The sequence below is a fragment of the Aphelocoma coerulescens genome, chromosome 8 (genome assembly GCF_041296385.1).
Source record: "Aphelocoma coerulescens isolate FSJ_1873_10779 chromosome 8, UR_Acoe_1.0, whole genome shotgun sequence".
Taxonomy (NCBI): domain Eukaryota; kingdom Metazoa; phylum Chordata; class Aves; order Passeriformes; family Corvidae; genus Aphelocoma; species Aphelocoma coerulescens.
The window spans coordinates 23,875,566-23,896,013 of NC_091022.1; the positions used below are offsets into that span (position 1 = coordinate 23,875,566).

Below are 20,448 nucleotides of genomic sequence, written 5' to 3' on the forward strand. Positions count from 1 at the left end.
CGAGAAAAGCAGATTGATTCTGTAGATCTGTCAACCCCCTACTTCCCAGCTCTGTTCCTGCAGGGAGGGACGTAGCGGAGTTGAAGCTGAAGAACTTTTACCTTGAAATAGCAGAGCCTGGAGGTCTCGGTGCTGAGCTGTGCTGAGCTGTGCTGTGACAGGGCAGCGGCCATGTCAGCGCTGCCTGCTCGTGTTACATGTGCCAGGGGAGAGCCGAGCAGCTGCGTGCACTGGGCCGAAGCCCAGGGCCTGCTCGCCTGGAAGAGGCCGAGGGCGGATGCAGAGCCCGGGCCGGGGCGCCAGAGCCTCCCGGGCGCCCAGGCTGCGGCTGAGGGGCTCCGACGGCCGGGCTGTGGTGGAGCGGGACTGCACCTCCCGGCATGCCCCGCGGGACCACGCCTCCCTTGCTGGCACTACACTTCCCTGCGCGCCCCGCGCGGCGGCGCCCCCGGCGTCCCGCGGCGGGGCGGGCGCGCAGCGTGCCGGGAGCGGTAGTCCCCCCGCGGCGCGCGCGCGCCGCCAGGCGGGCTGGGGCGTGTCCTCGGGGGTATATAGCCAGCCGGAGGGGCAGGGGGCTGCACTCTGCCGCCGCCGCCCCTCTCTCCAGCAGCTTCTATGCAATCCTCGGCCGTCGCCGCTCCCCCCTGCGTTGAGCCCGCGCCGGCCTCCCAGACTAGGTAGGGTCGCGCGGGCTGGCCCCGGTCACGGTGTGTGCGTGTCGGGGACGGGGGGCATTAGGGCGGGGTGGGGGGGGGGGGGGCGCCTTCGCGCCGCGGGGTACCGGAGGGGATGGGGCGGTAAGGGGGGCGGTGGGCCGGATTTCCTCAGGGGAAGGGCTGGGGGTGCTGGTCGGGCTGGCGCGACTGCACCCCCCTCATCCAGCCCTTTCCCCCTCGCCGGCGGTGGTACCTGCCTCCGCCGACCCCCCCCCCTCGCCGGTTTTGGTACTTGCCTCCGCCGTCCCCCCCCCCCCCCCCCGCGCCGGCGGTGGTACGTGCCGTCGCCCCGCTCCTCCGGCGCCAGCTGGGCCCGCGCGGCTCGCGCGGAGCCACCACGTGATCGCTGCGCGGCCGCCGCCATCTTTGTTGGGGGCAGCCGACGCCGCGGGGCGGGTTGGGGGAGGGGGCGGGCGTCACGTGACCGGCGGCCCGTGAGGAGCCGCCGCCGGGGTTTGGCGCCAAGGGCGGGGGGCGGGGCCGGCGGAAGGCGGGAAAGGCCCCATTGTCTGCGCGGGACCGGCTGGGCAGGGGCTGACAGAGCCCCTCACGGCCTCCCTTCCAACAATAAACACCAAACTGAGCAGCCTCAGCCCGCTCGGGGTGGATGGGCACCTCTGATCCAGGACTCCCGGTTCTGGTTTCGCAGCTCGTGCTGTGAAATGGGTGACCAGTTCTAAACGTGAATTAAAAAAACATTCGGTTTTCTGTTTGCAGGATGGAAGAGGAATTGGCAGCTCCTTCCACATCCACAGACAAAACAGACAGGTGAGATGGGAGTCGGAACTGTCAATTAGCAAATAACACGAAATTCCAGAGCTACTGAGTGAAACACAAAGGTTATCCTTCAAATCGGTTATTAGGCTTGGAGTTTAACTCACATGTGTGCTGTAGGTGCTGAAAACTTCTGCTCACCAGTGGTTTGCACAAATCTGGTGCAGCAAAGCCCTTTCAAGGACTGATACACACACCAATACCAGCTGTCCTTCAAGTTCTTGGGTTTCTAATTAGTGTTGGAGAGGAACAAGTATGCAGCTGGCATGTGATAGATGGTATTCCTCTGTGGGTAGCTCCTCTTGTCCCAGTCTGAGATGCTGGGCTGGACCTTCTGGAAATGAAGCTGTGTGAGATGCACTGAGTTGAAACTGACACTTGCATCTATCATTGTTCTCAGATGCACCATGCTGTGCTGTGAAAAGTTTTAACTTGGGTTTATTCTTCTTTTTCTTGATTTAGCACTGGAGTCTGAAACACTGATGCTCTGTGGTGTGTTGGTGTGCAACTCCTAAAGTATGTTCTCTTATAGCCTTTGTCATAGCTGATTCTGATACTTCTTGCAGTGATTGGATAAAATTTGCCTGTCTTCCCTTTGTTATTGGAACTGTCAGTTGTTCCAGATTTACACAAACAAAACCAAACAAATCCTGCCTACCCTGGTAGTTCCAACCACTGTAATATATGCAGCTCACTATTCCATAAAGCAGACTAAGTTTTGAAAGCTGAAATTACTGTGAAAGCTAACAGAATCCTGCATTTGATTTATTTCCCCTTCCTCCAGTATGGATGTGGATGGAGAATCAAAGAAACTATTGGGTTTGGGACAGAAGCACTTGGTAATGGGAAATATTCCAGCTGCTGTGAATGCATTCCAGGAAGCTGCGAGCTTGCTGTGAGTAGTAGAATGTTCTGTGTGTTTTTGCTGGGCTTGGGCTTCAGCTTCGCTGTTCTGATGGGGATTATGCAAGAAAGATTCAGATTTTTACCTAACACATTTATAATTTATAAAGCAATTGAGGAGAGGACAAACTATTTAAAGTCACCCAAGAGCTGGACAATGCTGTAGTTGATGTGCAGTTTAGATGGCTTTTGTGATAAGCATTACCAGCACAGTTCCCTAAGGATGGAGAGGGATCTGATAATTCATTATGCAGGTGTCTTTTCTAGTAACTTGTTCACTAGTCTTGATCAGTCTCTGAGAATAGTACTTTTTGGGTTATAGATTAATTTTCTTAGCTGGGTGTTTGAGAACCATATCTCACTGAGAGAAGCATTCATCATTTGTTTGAAGCATTGGGAGATGAGCTAAGAAAGCAATCCTTCTGTCTAGGAATATTTAACATTCAAGTTCACATATCTAAATCTAAAGTACGCACAGGCAAATAATTATTTATTATTTTTGTAGGGGTAAAAAGTATGGTGAAACAGCGGATGAGTGTGCAGAAGCTTTTTTTTATTATGGAAAATCTCTCCTGGAGTTGGCAAGGTATGGTGACTGTTTGTTATTTGGTGAAGTCTGTCTGATGTAACAGGATTTCACTCCGTTGTGGACAGGGTTGCCCTGAGTGGGATGGACTGTGGCATTGCAGCTTGTGCAGTTCAAATGATGGTATTAAAAGATCCAAGGGATAACAAACCTCTGTTTCCTTTAGAATGGAAAATGGTGTGCTGGGAAATGCCTTAGAAGGGGTGCAGGTGGAAGAGGAAGGAGAAAAAGCAGAAGATGACTCTGTATTGCCAGCTGCTGATGGTATGTAAAGCTGCCTGCCCTGCCGTGGAGGCACCAGGCTGTGTTTTCTTGTTGGAATGATCCAAGTTTAGTCCACTGGTATCTTGGGTAGCCTGAATCATTCTGTTGAAACTCTTGGCAGTCTGAATGGACTCAACTTTGTTTGGTTTTTGTTAGTCTTGCTGAAGATGAGCAAAACCTGTAAAACATCTGCAAGGAGCTGGTCACTGAAAGCATGTGTAAAGGGTCACCAGATGTCCATGTCCTGAAACACTGCATTCAAACTTGCTTTCCTAAGCTTTACCGCTGACTCCAACTGCTTTGTAACCTTGTAGCAGTACAGTGTGTGTAGTCCCACAGGTCAGAGTCTCTGTAAAAAGTGGCTGTTTTATACTGCCTGCAGCTGGAGAGGATACAGGAATTCCTGTCCATCCAGACTGTTAAAGCACTGGCACCTCTTGCTTAGCTGTGACTAAAATTGCTGCACAACCGCACACTGCTTGAGTGGCCGCTTGCAATGCTGCAGTCTGGGGAAGGGGAAGGGACTTGCTTAAATCAAGTGGCTATGTTGGTTGTGTCCTAATTCCTTCTACTTGGAAAATGAAGCTTTTAGGAATGCTATCCAACTTGGTAAGAAAACACACTGGAGGGTCTGAGGGTGGTGTTGTCAGGGCCCATTAATGTCTTTATCACTAAACTCGAAGAAATGTTTATGCTTCCTCAATCATGTAGAAGAAGCAAGGGAGGAGTTGAGAGAACAGGTTTATAACGCCATGGGGGAAAAGGAAGAGGCCAAAAAGTCCACGGAGGAGTTTCCAGTACTATCTGAGAAGGAAATCAAAGAAGAGGATGTTGAAATGAAAGAGATTACAGAAGAAAAACCCAAAGAAGCAGCTGCTGACAAGGATGCAAAGCCTGAAGAGAAGACTGAGATTTCTGTGGGAAAAGAAGAATCTTCAGAAGAGCAGAAGAAGCAGGTACCTGTGGAAAAGGAGGCTGTGAAAGAGGAGGCAGCTGTGGAAGAGAAGGAGGTAGAAAAAGAGCAGGAGATGGTGCCTGAGGACAAGGTAGAGAAGGCAACTGAGGAGAAGGAGAGAACGACAGAAGTGTCAGACAAGGAGGCAAAGGCAGCTGGGGAAGAGGCTGAAGCGGGAGAAGTGGCTGTGGAAGAGAAGGGAGAGGCAGGAGAAAAGGCAGCAGAAGCAACAGAAAAAGAGCCAGCTGTGGAGAAGGGAGAGGCTGTAGAAGGGCAGGCAGAGACAGCTGTGGAAGAGAAGGCAGAAGCAGAACAGAAGGCAGAAGCACAGGCAGCAGCTGCTGTGGAACAGAAAGAAGCTGCAGAGGAGGAAACAGAGACAGCTGAACAGAAGAAGGCAGAAGAGAAACAAGAGCCAGTAGAGACAGTTACAGAAGAGAAACCAGGTGAATCTAAAGAGACAGAGTCCTCAAATGAACCTGTGCCCACAGAGGGCAAAGAGCCACCTACTGACACAGAAGAAAAGGCTGAAGTTGCTGCTAAGGTAGAGAAAGAGGAAAAGAAAGATGACCTGATGGAAGAGGGTGAAGGTGCTAAGGTAGAAAAAGAAGAGAAAGATGACCTGATGGAAGAGGGAGAAGGTAACACTGAGAGGAGAAAAGTAGTTGTGGGTGGATGACTTGATGGATTTGGCTAACAATGGGTAAAAAGTGTTCCATTCAGAATTTTCTGTTTGCCTTAGAATAAGGAAAAGGCACAGTAAAGGGGCTCTTGAAGGACTTTACATCCAAGTAAAGTTTTAAGGAATAGTGAATAGTCTCAGTTTCTCTAGACTAACGCTTAACTAACTGCAAAGCAAATCTTACCTGAAAGCAAACTGACAGCCCTGTGAAATGTGTAAGTAATGGCTAGGCTGGTGGAGAATACTGAATGGATGTTCACTTGCATGCATCTGGGTGTATTGCACTAACCTTCACATAACTTGAAGCACAAATTGCCTCTGGTTATAGCTGTGTTTTATTTTTAAATGGTGGGGAAAAAACAAGAACAGCTGAACACATAACAAAGTAAATTTACTTTTGGTGGAGGAAAAGAACTCTTCATTTGAGGCTTTCTGATGGTCATTGCTAGTGAGAATTTAGCTGGAAAATCTAAACTTGATTTGCTGAAGGCTTAATGCTGCTCTAGTACAGTCTTCTGACTGTATAGCTTCTGCCCTTCTGCTTCCTTGCTTTATTATAGGTGCTTCCAGGACTCTGTTGAAGTAAGACTTGCACCCTTTGCTACAGTAGTACTTTGTGGCCTTAGTGGGCCTGTGCCTTCTATTGCACAAGTTAATTGATGAGCTGTAATTGCAAGTTGCTTGTCAGTAACTCATCTTCACAGGCAGTGCCTTACTTCAGGAGTAGCAAATGTTCAGGCTAAACAGTTCTGGACCCTGGAAGGATTTGTTCTGCTAAGCACAGTGAACACTCAGTGGTGGAGCAGTGACCTAACAGGGTGACTGTGTGGAGAGAGGATGACTGAAAATAAGCTAAGAGTAGTTACCTGCTCCTCATCCTCAGCAGTGAAAGGCTGCTTATGCACACATACTACTGCTTTTTGCCCCAACTCTGGTAGTGTGAGGACCCTCTTGAACATCCTGGTCTGGTGCTGTGTCATTCCAAACTCCTCACACTACTTAAATTTTAGTGTCCTGTCATCTCTTCTGTTTTACCTTTATACAAGGTGTCTTCATGTTTACAGCTTTGGCCCTCTCAGTGGTAGGTGTGTGCTTTTTTGGGAGTTAGACTAGTGAGTTCACAGGCCCTCTAGTCCCCACCCAATCAGAGGTTCTGATGTAGGAATTAAGTGTGTGACTTAAGGCTGCAGACCAGCCAGTGCTCTGAAGTTATTAGCCATATTCCTTCACTGTGCATTTTCCCAGAATGTCTTCTGCTGGTAGAATGGAAGATGTGATGCTCCTGCACAGTGTCAGAAGTCAAATTAGTACTACACAAGAGGAGGTTCATTAACATTGGCACTTAAATGCTTGACATGAGGAACATGAACTCAGAAACAGACCAATTTGTGTGCAGCTTGGCAGCTATCTTGCTGAAAGCACTTGTTTTCCATAGCATGAAGGTCAGCAGCTGGCCGGTGCTTCTAGGGCTGCTCAGGATCTTGTTGCTTCAGTGGGAGCTCACAACAAATTTGTGAGAACTAAATTCTATGTAAGTTTCTGTTGTAGATGGTAAGAAGTTGAACTTATGGACTACTTTAGTCTACAGTGCTGAAGAGTTTCAGCAAGATGGCTGCTGATGCTGAGAATCTAATGTATCTACTCTTCTTACATCACACCTCTAACCTGTTACTGGAAGGATGAGGGTTGGATATAACATATTCTGCCTGACTCCCTGTCGAGCAAGCACAGGAACAAGAAGTGTGCTCATCCATCTACTTGCTTTCTAGAAACAGAAGAATCTGAAGAGGAAGATAAAGAAAATGATAAAGCTGAAGATGAGAAGGAGAATGAATTGACAGTGGAAGACAAGGTGAGGTTGCTGAGCTCTGACACCGGTGCTCATGGAAGGGTGCAGTATAGGCCTAAATATCATGTTGATTTCCTTCTAAAAGCTCATTTGTGTTTCATTTAGTTCTGTGTAGGAAAATACTTCTGAAAGCCACTATTGCCTAGGAATGACCAGTGTTAGGCCTTGTCTGCATTGTAGCATCTTGCTCAGCTGTGTCTGTAAACTTGGGTTTGTTCAGCTGCTCTGACACAAATGCTTGTGGTGTGCTGAGCTAACATGGCCTGGTGGGGCAGGGGCAGGCAGGGAGAGCTGCTCCAGCCTGTCACTGGAGTTACTTGGAACAGTTAATTCTCTGCTTGTCTTGTTGTTTCACTGTACATGTTGAATGCTCCTGGTCTAGTCCAGTAAGCTTGTGATTAAGATGGGAATTGTTTAAGTGTGGTGCTCCTCAAACATGAGATGTACATTGACATAGCAGTGAAAATGCCTGGAAAAGTCTGTAGCCTTGTAGAGTGGCACTAAGCATTGTAGATAACTGTCTGTCCCTTTCTCAGACTATTCTAACAAAGCTCAAAGGCTCATTAAAAAAAGCTGGACCATCAACTTTATTTGGGTCATCTAAAGAGCACCTTAACTAAGATCTTGCTCTTGAGATAATGTGGGTGCTTGGTGCCCTGTTATTTCTGGAAAAAAAGTTAAGGCTTATCACAAAACAATGTTGAGTTTGTGTTCTGTTGAAACATCTTTACTCCAGGCAAAATCTTGCTTGATACAGTAACCTCTTCTGCAGATTCTTTTTCTTTTCTTTTTTTTTTTTTTCTTCTAGTGGTAAATGGTTTGCCTCTTGCAGAAATTGATTCCTTGACAACACCGATTAGGAATTTAGTGGTGGTGTTTGATGTGATCTGTGACCAAGTCATTTAATCTCTCATGCACTTCTGGTCTTTACAGGAAAGTGAGGAGGATGAAATTGGCAATCTTGAGCTAGCCTGGGACATGCTGGAGTTAGCAAAAGTCATTTACAAGAGGTAAAGACTGAAGTACTAATTTGGGTATATGCCACAGAAGCTCAGTGTAAATTGGAGGGTGGCACAGCCAGTTACTGAATGTGGCATACTCTGATCAGAATTCGTAAATTTTTTTTTTCTTCTTGCTTTAGACAAGAAACAAAAGAAGCTCAGCTCCATGCAGCTCAAGCTCATCTGAAGTTAGGAGAAGTTAGCATTGAATCTGGTAAGTAATGTTAATTCTCATGTGTAAAGTGTTTGATTCCACTTTCTGTCACTGGATTTTGTACTTTAAAATTAGCAGATGTGAGTTAAGGCTGTCAGGATGAGAACAAATTAGACTGATCATGATAGTTGCAGCCATGTGAGAAGCTTTGGAATTAATGGTTGGTGCCTTAAATAGGATAGTCTGTGCCTTTGCAGAGCAGTGGAAAAAAGTTTGCGTAAGAAGTAATGTGTTGCCAGATCAAAACCAGCCTTGTGTTCTGCTTTCTGTAGTGACCAAACCTTGCTTATGAACTTGAGAGGCTTATTGAAATTGTCACTGAGCTTAATTAATAAGAGGTGTCAGTACCATGCCACTGGCAGAACAAAAAGACTGCAAATGAAAAATAGTTGACTGTCTTAGCCCTTCCCAAATCCTAGGCTATAGTCAGGAAAGACTCTTGTGTTACACAGCAGAAAAAAGGAGTGGGAAGCAAGCCCCAGGTTAGTGCCGTGTAATGTCTTGCTTGCCTTTCATTTAAAAACACATTTTAATCTTGTTAAATCCAAATGTACTCTTTCTTTGGGGCAGGCATTGGAAATAATCCAACAGGTTTCTGGGCCAGGGCTACAGAGCAAGGGTTGTATTGTGTCACTAGAACACATTCAGTGGAGAGCTTGACAGGAAGGTGGCAGGGACTGTGCTTAGCTCCAGATCCATGTTGCAGTTGTGACCAGTTACATTCAGTTCCTGGTAGCAGGTAAAGCAGGAGGATTTGGTGCCTGCTTTGACTTGTCTGCTCAGTTTTCTGTGCTGAGATTAGACAAAGCACTCGTGAGAGAACCAGAGGAACTGGCCTAGACAGTCTCTGAGGGGAGGCAGAGTTGTCACCTGATGGTCTGAAAGCGGCCCAGCACTGCTGTGTTCAGTGATGGTGTTTGCAGACTGTATGATGTGTAACAAAACATGGAGTAACCAAACCAGAGTTTAGATTGTGGATAATTACTGAGGTTTGTAAAGACCTTGGGACTTTCTCCTGTAGAAAACTACACACAGGCAATCGAGGAGTTCCAGGCCTGCCTGGCCCTGCAGCAGAAGTACCTGGAGGCTCACGACCGACTGCTGGCTGAGAGCCACTACCAGCTGGCCCTGGCCTACCACTACAACAGCGACTTCGACGAGGCCGTCCTGCAGTTCGGGAAGTCCATGGAGGTCATAGACAAGAGACTGGGTACGTGGAATTCTGAAGCTGCCTAGTGAGTTTTCTCAAGGCAAAGTAGTGAGGTGTGCTCATTGTCTGCTGTGTCATGTTTTATCTAAAAGCAGTGACAGACTACAGCAAGGGCAGAATTGTTAAAACTGTTTGTTAGCAGATAGTTGCTTCTGGATGTTGGTAACTGGACAGTTACTTTGTCTCAAGGTGTTTTGCCCTGATAACTGTTTCACCCCAGCAATACTGACCGAGCGAATAAAGAAAGCAGACACTGGCTCCCCTGAGGATGAGAAGGAGATTGAAGAACTGAAGGGATTGCTTCCTGAAATTAAAGAGAAGATAGAAGACTCAAAGGAGTCACAGAAGAGTGCAAGAGTAGCTGAGCTGGGACTGAAAGCAACTCTGGTGAGTGTGGCCTGTGGTTTCCTTTTGAGCCAACCCTCCTTCCAGTGGAACTTGAAGTAAATCAGTAATGGGAGGAGCTCAGACTTGATCAGGGGCTGGTGGTTCCTCACAGGTGTTACCAAGCTGTGGTTGTGAGAAGGAAACCGAGGCAGCTGACATCTAAAGAGGATATTTACTAAGTACCCTGAAAGTATTTGTTCCAAACTGAGAAGGAATTTGACAGGCTTCTATGGTATTTAATGTATCAGGCCTGGAAATGATGGGTCTGACAGATGTGGAGCGCGTGTTGCCTCTGTCCTGTGCGGAAGTGCAGAATCCAGTGCTGGGACACGAAGGACTTGGGCTTTCTGTATCTGAGTAAGCTCACATGTATGGTCTGCCACAGTCTGTTTTTTCTGCTTTTCTTTAGGTTGGAACCACATCTGGCTTTGCACAAAGTGAAGGCAGTGGTTCTGTTTCCACAGTAAGTTAATCAAAAATGGATGTTGTTAATTCTCGTCTACTCTTAAGGATTACTGGTTGCATTTGCTCATGTGTCAGTGTCTGTCTTGTATCAGATTCCAGTAAGGAAAGCAGCTGATGGTGCATCTCAGTGTGTAACAGACATCTCTCATCTAGTCAGGAAAAAGGTGAGTCCAGAAATGACTTGTTAAACAAGCAGTTTGTTGAAGTACTACTGGCTTGCTCTGTGTAATTAGATTTTTTTCTGTCTTAAAAGTTTTTTTCTTAACTTAGTTGTATAATGGGAAAACATTCCAAAAGTAAAACCAGTAGTGTATGAAACTCTTTTCCACTGGGAGCCAATCAGTTTGGGAACCATCCGGCCTCCAGGAGACCATTCTTGGTGGTTCAGCACCCTGCCCAGTGCATGCTGATTTAAATCTGACCCAGTTGTGCAGCTTCTGCAGGTGTTCCCTGAACAAGAGCTTCCTCTGCTGAGGGCCCTCAAGAGCAGCAGGGTCACCTACAGATTCCAAGGAAAAGGCAGGCAACCAGGCTGGGCTGTGCTCCCTTCTTTCCAAAAGGAAATGGGGACTTGGGCCACACTGGTGGTAATTATAAACTGCCTCTTAAAGAGATCAGGTATTGAACACTTGCCTCTGTTCCATTGGCCTGTGAGTTCAGGTGTGCCTGGAGTGATTTGGAGCTGCTTTAGGTGATTTCAAATGTTGTAGATGCCCTAAGTCTACCCTTGGACTGTTACAGGCTCAGTGGTTGCTCCTTTCCTTGCCAGACTATAACTGAGGATAATTTAGGTTGGAGATCCTGGCACCCAGACAGTGTCACTGTGGTTGAGACTTTGATGCCAGAGCCTCAGAGCTCTGGTTAAACCCCAGCCCTGGGAAGTCTGTCCTGAGCCTGGCAAGCAGAGGTTGGGTAGATGATATGCAATGACATCTAATGCTAAATTTCTCAAAAATGCTTAAACTTTGATTTGTACTTAGTGGAGATTGTAAACAATTTTGTTTTCAGAGGAAACCAGAGGAGGAGACTCATCAGGGAGACAATGAAGCCAAGAAATCTAAACCAGAACCAGCTGTCAATGGTGGTGGTGGGGATACTGTCCCCAGTGGAAATGAGGTCGCAGAAAAAATGGAAGAGGAGGTGGGCAGCTGAGCCAGGAGTCTGGGCAGTGCTTTTTATTTTATTTCCCCCCCTCTCTGTTCAGGGATGGTTGTGTGCCTGGTAGATGTCCTGGTTTTATTGCCTGCTGGCCTTCACAAGGTTTCCCAGATGAGATGAAGAATATTCCTAGTGGGCAGGATGCATGCTGTACTGTGGTGCTGACCCTGTGTGGGCTGGACAGACCCAGCTGTGGGGCCTTGTCACCTGTGGGGTGGGACACAAACAGGTTCTGGGTGATTTTTTGCTGGACTCCACTCCAGCACAGGGTCTTCCCCCAATTTTTAATGTTCCTGGGTTTTATTACTGACCCCTGTACTTGTTACTGTCAATGCTTTAGGGTAGTGTTGGGCTCTGGAGACCATCAAAGCTCACATAGTCAGTTAAATCTTTAAATTACAGAACCTGTGGGCTGCTGCATGAGTTGGTGCTGTAAGACTGTGTCTTGTCTTTTAAAAACAAACCCTTATCTTCTCTTTTAGACAGAGAAAAGGCCACAAGCAGAATCAGGGGCTGCAGTTGAAAGCACAGTATGATAATTCTTTAACCTTGGACACTCCTCTCCTTAAAAGGAAAATGGTTTTGTATATAGTGTATTTTTTCACTTTTTGGCAACTTTTGTATGACTTCAATAAAGATTGTAAGCAAATGGTCCCTCTTGACCTTCCTCTTGTGACAGGTTCCAGCCTCTGCTCCTGGCTCTCCCCCTGGGCTGCAGGTCTCAGCTCTGGCCCACTGCTGGGCTTGTGCTCCCTTTAGCTTCAGCATTTCCACCCACATCTGCCTTCTGAGGCAGGAGCAGAGGGTTGGATGGGCCAGGCAGGGCTGGCTGCTGCAGGGAAGAAGAGCATTTCATGGAATTCACTGTAGTCTTGTCCAGGGATCTGACCTTTTCTCCTTCTGGAGCCTTATCACAGCTGGGGCTGTTTTGTTCGTTCAAGGCTGAGCCTGAAGTGGGTTCTAGTGCTGCCTCCCTTGGCTTTGAGCAGCCTAAAGATAGTGGGAAAGGCTGATAAAGAAAGAGCTTTGTAACATCCTGGGCTTTGTTGCTGTGTATTTTTAGCTCTGTTCAACCTTCATTTTGCACCCAGGAGGGGGTGCCAGGAGCAGGTGCTGATGGTTTGAGGCAGGGGCAGGGCTGTCCCCTCAGACAGCTTGAGTCCCAGGTGGGGCTGGGAGCCTGCCCTGAGCTCTGTGTGTGTGTATAAAAAAAGGCCAAGAAGTGAAGAGCAATGAGCTGAAGCCATTTATTAAACAGAACCCATGGCCTGTGATGCTTTGGAAGGCTGGCTGTGGCTTTTGCTGGTTCCCAGGGCTGAGCTGTGCATGCCCTGGATTATTATGCTTTCCCTACAGCGGGCTGCATCTGGGGCTGTACCTGAGGGAAAGGAATTTGTGCCCCTCTCTGTCCTCTTCCTGTCCCTAAACCACCATTGTGAGCAGAGTGAAACACTCATCTGGCTGTGGGCTCAGCCCTGAGGTGGAGGCTGAGCTGTGTCACTCATGTGGCTGCTGGCTTGGGTGTGTGCCTGATGCTGCCTGTCCTTTTCCTGCTGAAATGCCCAGAGCCTCTTTGGTCCCAGCAGTGTTCCCATACACTTTCCCCCCACTCCACCACTGTAGGATCCTGGTCCCAAAACCCATCTCTGCAGCTTGAACACAGGTTTTGCCATCCCTTCATCACCCTAACAGTTACTAAAGCCCCAATTTGCCACTCCAGGGTGGTGAGGGGGTGCCAGGGCAGTCCAGCGGGGCCATGACCCATTCCTGGCTCACCTTTGGGGAGCCCTGTCTTCTTCTGGGGGCTCCTGAGCAGGAGGAGGGTCCTCCAGGGCCATAAAGGGGGTGAGGGGGAATCCAGGGGACACATGAGCTGTGGGGCTGCCAGGCCCCAGCGCTGGCCCAGGGGGCTCCTGGGAAAGGAAAAAAGTGATGTCAAGGGGAGAAGGGTCCTGGCACTGTCCTGTCCAGGCATGGGCAGGAGCTGCCCAGCCATCTCCTCATAGGTGCCACTGGGTGTGCAAAGCAAATCCCACCCTTGGGCCAGCACTGGGAGTGACTCACCTCCGGCCCCAGTGGCCCTATCCCCAACCACAGCAAAGGGAGTAGTTCCAAATGTCCCCAAGCTTGTACCTCCGCACCCATCATTCCATCCCAGCTGGCAGCCCAATCCCACCTCCCCTCTCCCGTCCTTGGAGAGCTGGAAATTGCCCAGGGCTGAGGCTCTTACCATAAAATGTTCTGGCACAGCCAGGGCTGGCGGCAGTGGGGGGGCTCTGGGGGGTGGGAGGACGGGGGGGTGCAGCCATGGCCTCATCTGCTCTGCGTGGCATCGCAGCATTCCCACCTCTGCCTGGAGCTTGGCCAGTTCCTGCGTGTGCCGCTGGGCTGCCCGCGAGCCTGGGCAGCAGGATTTGGTCACCGTGGGCTTTACAGCAGCCATTTCCCCAGCACCTCACCAGGCCCGCGTTCAGGGCCACTGGGGGCCGGGACTCTCCCTGCTCACTGCAGAGAGCCCACCCCACCCCGAGCTGCAGCTCCCCTCCCCTTGCCCATATTTCCAGGAGCCATGTCCAGCCCAGGGCTCTGATGCTGCAACCCCAGGGCTGTGGGGTGCAGATAGGGGACCCCCTTCCCTGGGACCCATCACCAACCAGCGTCTGCTCTCCTCTCCCTCCTGACTTTCAGTGCCAACAGTTCATCTTCCAGACGCCGGTTCTCCAGCTCCACGGCTAGCAGTGCCGCATCCAGAGCGTGTGTGCCAGTGCCGGGGGGCTCTGCCGGCACAGCCGGGGGCACCTCAGGAGCCGGCTGTGGGGCCACGGTCCCTGTGGGGGGACAGGCCTGGGCCTGGTTTTGGCACTTACCCAACCGCCTGCCCCTACCCAGCCCTGCGGTTCCTTTCTCCAGCACCGTGGCCTCCAGCTGGAGGTGGAGGAGCTGGTCCAGGACGGCCGGGTCGTGTCCCCCGGAGCGCAGGTAGGACAGTCGCAGCGCCCTACCGGAGCCCTGGATCAGCCATCGCCAGGGCTCGGCCGGGCGCTCTGCTCAGAGCCGCCATCGCCACAGAGCCTCACCTGGCCTCGGCCGCGAGCGGCCCTGCGGGCGGCAGGAGGGTGTCGAGGCGGAGGGTGGCCCTGGGGAGGAGACGGGCAAATGGGGGGTGAGGGGGCCAACGGGCCCTTTAATGGAGAGCACCCCACAGGGCCGGGCTCACCTGTGCTGTGCTGTTCGGACCTGTCCGGCCTGGTCCCGCGGGGCCTGGCTCTGCTCCGGCTCCCCGTGCTCGGGCTGGGGGCCCAGAGCTGCCCCGGCCCCCAGTGCGGCCAGCCGCCGGCAGAGCCCTGCGGGACGGTGAGGGGCCGGGGGGCTCAGCACGGCCCCCACAGCCCCACTCTCGGGGGGTTACTGCATCCCACACGTGCCTACCCATCTCCCCAAAACTGCTGCCAGTGCCTACCCTCCCTCTGCTGCTCCAGCTGCTGAGTCCTGGCCCGGATCTCGGCCACGTAGCGTTCGTGGGCTTCCCGCAGCTCCTGCGGCGGCTGCCGGTGCCCCTGCAGTGGGAGCGACTGCCGGGGGGGCTCTCCCTGCTGCACACGGGGTTCACCGGGTAGGAACGGCTGGACCACCAGCTCTGGGTAGCCGTAGGGCTGCTGATGCCCACCCTGGGATTCAGGATTCACTGTACCTGCACTGTCAGCCTCCTGGAAGTGGGGTCGGCTGTGCGGAGCAGGGCCCTCTCCCGGGGGGTGAGCACATCCCCCAGGGGAGCCCCTCGCGCCCGCCCTGGTCCCCGCTGTCCCTGCACAGCTGGTGGAACCCCAGGAAGCACAAAGTGATGGCGTGGCTCAGCGTCGTCCGTATTTTGGGACCCCCCAACCTTGCAGACACCAAGGGAAGAAAAGGGTGACACATTCCCACTCCCCCCCCCCCCCCTTAACAATATACTTTTCTGTCTTTGGCAAAATAAGCACCAAGGGCTGCCTGTGTGGTGCAGGAATGGGAAGATGGGAGGCCTACCCCAGCTCAGACCAAGCTGGATCTAGGATGTGATGCCCTGTTTTCCAGCCCAGCACCTGTCCCTGTCCCTCCTACCCGCCCCTATTCTGTGCCAGACCCAGCTCCACACTACCGAGGCGTCCCGTGGTTTCCTTGCCGTGCCCTGTGCTCCCTCCACAGGCAGGGGATCCCCCCGATGGAGGCAGGAGCTGCTGGGTGCCGCGGGCCCGAGGCACAGCTTCTCCAGGTGCACCTGCAGCAGCTGTCGGGATCCGAACGCCAAGCGGCAGCGGGGGCAGAGGAAGCCCCCCATGTCCAACACCCTGGAAAGCAGAGCGGGTGGGGGTCACTCGGGGGGGTCCCCCCGCGGGGCTGGCACCCTGGGACGGGCTGAACGCGTGCACAGACCTGCCGGCGGCGGTGGCTGCAGTGTTTGAAGACACTGTTGCTATGCTGGGCAGGGAGGGTCACGCCTCCAACCCTGGACATTCCCACTATTTACCACGGGCACTGGAATGGGGGAAAAATGTCGCTGAGCCACCTGAGCAAACCACAGAAAACAAGGTGAGGGAGGCCCCGCTGCCCTGTGTCTCACAGTGCTCTCACCCGTGGTTACCAAGTGCTCACCGACAGATATGCAGGGCCTGGGGCTGTCCCAGGGACGCCCCTTTCCTGCCTTGCAGCAGCTCCCACTTTGCTAAGGAGCAGCTGACTTAAAGCTAAGGGGGAACCTCCACATCGAGGTGAAACAGCTGTCAGCAGGGATTTGAGGTGAAGGGGCTTTTAAACTTACCCCATTTCCTGAGATCAGTGCACACAGATCTGAATAACTTAAGTGGATGTGGGAAGTTAAACTTTTAAAAAATGGATAGATTTTTCCAGACAAAAGCAGTGTTAGATGGGACCAAAACACAAGGATATTCAAAAGCAATGAGATGGTTTGTGCAATGTCTTACAGGAGCCCCAGCACTTCCCAAGCATTCCCAGGCAGCCTCAGCCCCTGGAGCCTGGATTCCAGAGTGCAGGATGAAGAAATGCCCCACTGCCCCGCTCATCTCAGGTTCACCGCAGAGCCAGAGGGAGCTGGAGGCACAGGTAGCAGAGTTACACCTGATAATGCTGAGCGCGCACCCTTGAATCCAGATGCAAAGATTCAGGGCTAAACATTATCATTTTCTTACACCTCTGTCCTCTCTGCCTGGCCAGGAGTGGATTAAGAACACACAGGCACAACCTTGGGACAAACCCCCTGAGGTCTGCAAGACAAGGTTTTGTGTGACTACATCCAACCCACTTGCAAACAATGCACAACCCCCAAGCACTTTCCAATCCAAAACCTTTGTGCACAGCTGAACTTACACCAGACACTAAAATAGCTTAGGCCACAACTGAGTTGTTTGTAAAATTCTTTTTAATCTAATAGAAATGTTTTCATGAATTTTTAAAAAAGACTTCAATGAAAACAGCTTTGGATTCAGACATTCCCTTGCCACGTTGTGAACATAAACAGCAGCATTGCACTAGGAACAAGTGACACCGACCGGTCGAGCTTCACCATTTTGTATGAAGCGGAAAAAAAAGCAAACTGCTTTAGTAGAAGATAATTTTGAATTATTTTCTTTAAAAAAAAATCCCCAAACATGGACTGTCATCTCAGCATTGTTCTCTCTCTCCCATCTTAAAGGAAGAGTTCAGCTCCTGCAGTCTGAGCACTACAGCAATGTTTGCCAAGTGGAAAAATAGAGCGGGAGAAGAAACTGTTTATCCCCAGTGCTACTGAACCCCCAAAGTTGCAGGTCCCTTAGAGGAAAGCTCTTCTTACATAAGAAAGACAATTAGAATTGGCAAACTGATGCAAAATATTTATTCCAAGTTAGTTATTTTTGATGCAGTAGTTTTTCCCCCTCATACAGACTCAATGTGATAGTCACTTTTTAAAATCTGTAAATAATGTTATCAAAATAATCTTAATCTTTGAAATCTCACAAAAAATTTATATTTTACAATCCACCCTGAATATCAAGGCTGCAAGAAGAAGAACACAAACAATTCCTATATCCAAATATTTTACAGCTGTACCCAAAAAAAAAGAAAACCACAAACGCCTGGTTAAGTGATGAAGCTCCCCGAGCCGCCAAAAAAAAATAAAATAAAATAAAATATTCATGTTATTAGCATTAATTTAACATAATTAGAACTTCAAAAGCCATTTTGTCATCGACAATGATTGTTTTAGCACACCGTTACCGCGCACTGGGCAATGCGGCGGCACTGTTAGAAGCTTGTTGTTGCAGAGATCAGTCAGCCACTTGTGTCCTGCTCACACGACTGAACTTGTGCACTGCCCCACAAGGGATTTTTGTCAAAATTTGCTAGCTGCACAAACTTCTAGTAAGCATTAGGGCAAAACCAAAAGAAAAAGCTAAAGAAGCCAATTTCTCTCTTCTTTGGGATACAATTATTTCCCTTGTGCATGAAGTATCAACAACAAAAGAAAAAACTGAACAGACTGGAGACAGAATAAACTCTGTTTAGTTTATACAACCCCAAACACGTGTTGAACTATGAACTGAGTTTATTGGGTTGGTTTTATTTATTTAATTTTATTGTGCCCAGTTTCAGGCATCGTCATCTGACGTTTCACTGCTACTTGTTTCTGTGTCTGAGTCCTCAATCTTTGTCTTAAAAGTGCTTCCCCAGTGGAACAACAGGCTGGAGCTGCGGCCCTGAAGAAATCCATTCTTCCCAAATCCATTTCTTCTTCGCTGTAGGAATGAAAGCAAGTTTTAAAACAAGCAAAAATATGGAGAGTAACTGTCACCAACAATCTGTGGACACGAATTACACATTTTACTGTGTATACACACAGGGATAATGCAGAATCATCCATTCTACTACAGTCTCACTTAAATTCTTTGTCCTTTTGAACATCTTTAAGAAGAAACCCTTGAGAAAGGAGAGGGAGAAGAGCTGTAAACATACCTGTTCTGATTTAATCTGGAACTCTTTGAGCTCATCCTCCGTGAGGGGAAGGTAGTTTTCATCATTTTCAGGATATTCCTGCCATCCCATTTCTTTCAATAACCTGGTTGTGGAGAAAATAAAAGGGGCATGGGAACTAAAGCAAGGGAATAATGGCAAAGGAAAGAACACTTTGTCCATGAAGAACGAGGTTTTGTACTAAATCACTCCAAATTCACCAGGGAATCTTCTCTATCAAAGACCACTTCAACAATCATTTGTGTTTACCCAACATTTTTCAATGTCTTTTACAAATATTTAACCATCAGCAGTCCTGTACAATGAGTACATAACCAGCCTGGTGGAAGGCAGGGATTTGAAATTCTAACTCAAGGACACTGAAGGAGGACATGAGGCAACCAAACCAGTATCACAACTCAGAATGTCCTAAACCTTACTATCTGCTTGCACCAGATGCTCACACTGCTTACTCACTGACATGAGATACAGCCTGAGATACCAGGTAAATATTTTCTTAACTCTCCTCCACTTTTATAGCATGTAAAGCAGCACAGGAGTATTCTAAGTGCAAGCAAAGTGTGGTGTGTGTCTTCATTACATTTAGGACACCTGCTTGTAAATTAACCAGAATCACCCTAAGTTCATGCTAACTCCCAGTGTGGGCAGATAAATATCTCTAGGCAGCATTAACATGTGGATGTGGCACTAAAGAAGCACTGGAATTTAATTACAGCCTTGGCTCACCTGTCATTCGTGTCTTGTTTTACCTTCAATAAGACCCCACCCAGTCCAGCACTGGTCACAAAGCCCACACACCTTCTCCATAAACACACAGCTACTGCTGCTTCCCAAAAATAGTTTTCTTTGAAATTGTTTCCTTCTCCTCACACAGCCCAACGACTCGCCCTCCTTTACCTCCTTTACTTTATTCTGCCATTTACTCACCTGTGTTCTGCTTCCAATGAATGGGAGAGGTTTTCCCCCTCCTCCGGCAAAGGGAGAGAAAGGCCATTCTGATGGCAGTTCTCTTCCCAGTTTTCCTTTGGTTCTGGTGTGCTGTTGCTCTCCATCTAAAGAAAAATAAAACCATCAAAGTGTGCTTGCACAGACTGTGCAACAGCACAGCTCCAAGTTCAAGCTTCTGCCTTTGAAAGTCCAGCCAAGCCTTTCACCTTGAGCCAGTGTTTTTTACAGAAGCTGCAGCAACGTGTACCTGGCTGTGACAGGACAACACAGGATGAAGGACATTTGGTGGCCTGTGCTGCTGTGCCAAAGGAGCGAGTGCTGGCCTTGCAAAGCCATAATCAGCAGCTCAGAGTGAAAGCAAGAAAACTATGACAATTAAATGCTCCTAAGGACACACTTTACATACACATTAGGGCACAGGTTTATGCATTTGGGGGTCTGAACCTCTGAGGCTTGAGCCACATTCCTGCACCTTTCACAAGCACAAAATTCTACTTTTCTGTGAATGCAGTTTGACAGGCAAGTTGGAAAGCAACTTAACATGTTAAAATATGATACTGTTCCTCTCCTTAGAGAATCCTTGCAAAAATCTAGATTACCTTCAACATCTGTGACCTTCCCTTCCACCTCATTTATTACTTATCCGTTTGCATTTCATTGTGTTACAGATCTCTCTCCATCACTGCTGTGCACTACTTCTACTGGCACATGTGCCAGACCAGTGGGAGTCATTTCCTTCCTCTTCCAGAGCCTGAATTACATACACTGCTCAGGGCTTTTTCAGTCCCCAACTCCTTCAATAATAATGATCATATACACAGCAAGGACAGTGATCTTACATCATCCAGCTTGTCACATTCCCTGTTTTCTGTTATCTCCCCATTTCTATCATCCTTCAGTGCCTTCAGGAATTCACTCTTCTTATCAGTGGTCCGGCGCATCAGCTTCGTCAGGCGCGAGGAGCAGATCTCGATGGGAGGGGTGGTGCTGGAAGGACTCTGCACAGGGGAGGGAGAACACAGAATTCAAACTGCACTGCTGCGAACCTGGGGGCGCTTCAGTGGCTCTGCTTACACCTTTCAAACACTCACCAGTTCTTTAGGTGGCTCTTAACCCTTCAAAAAACCCCAACCTAATGTCAAATGCCCATCAAAATACTGATGGGTGTTGCACATTCACTTCTCCCATCTATTATTACCAACTCAATTTCTGTTCTTCTCCCAGGAGTCAATTCACACGGCCATGAATATGTTTATTTTGTTCCTTTGTAATGTAACTCTCTCAAGCAAACTGGTGCCTACAACAGAGTATTAGGGCAAAAAACTTCATGCAGG

At 49.3% G+C, this 20,448-nt stretch overlaps 2 protein-coding genes across 2 annotated transcripts in view; one reads left to right on the top strand and one right to left on the bottom strand.

Moving 5' to 3' along the window:
* The first annotated feature begins 540 nt into the window (after window positions 1-540).
* NASP (nuclear autoantigenic sperm protein) lies at window positions 541-11,816 on the top strand. Its single transcript, XM_069023288.1, has 15 exons — window positions 541-677; window positions 1,434-1,484; window positions 2,275-2,385; window positions 2,899-2,979; window positions 3,146-3,243; window positions 3,955-4,839; window positions 6,650-6,732; window positions 7,663-7,739; window positions 7,871-7,944; window positions 8,966-9,154; window positions 9,375-9,541; window positions 9,951-10,004; window positions 10,099-10,170; window positions 11,015-11,146; window positions 11,647-11,816. The coding sequence occupies exons 1-15, from the start codon at window positions 616-618 to the stop codon at window positions 11,698-11,700; spliced, it is 2,190 nt and encodes a 729-aa protein (XP_068879389.1). The 5' UTR covers window positions 541-615; the 3' UTR covers window positions 11,701-11,816.
* A 5,191-nt stretch (window positions 11,817-17,007) lies between these two features.
* Window positions 17,008-20,448, bottom strand: part of GPBP1L1 (GC-rich promoter binding protein 1 like 1) — a 31,782-nt gene continuing 28,341 nt past the window's right edge. The window contains exons 9-12 of the mRNA XM_069023289.1: window positions 19,954-20,112; window positions 19,094-19,218; window positions 18,149-18,251; window positions 17,008-17,931 (exon numbers count right to left, since the gene is read on the bottom strand). Of these exons, the coding sequence (XP_068879390.1) occupies window positions 17,785-17,931; window positions 18,149-18,251; window positions 19,094-19,218; window positions 19,954-20,112 (534 nt within the window). The 3' untranslated portion in view covers window positions 17,008-17,784. The remainder of the gene's footprint in view (window positions 17,932-18,148; window positions 18,252-19,093; window positions 19,219-19,953; window positions 20,113-20,448) is intronic.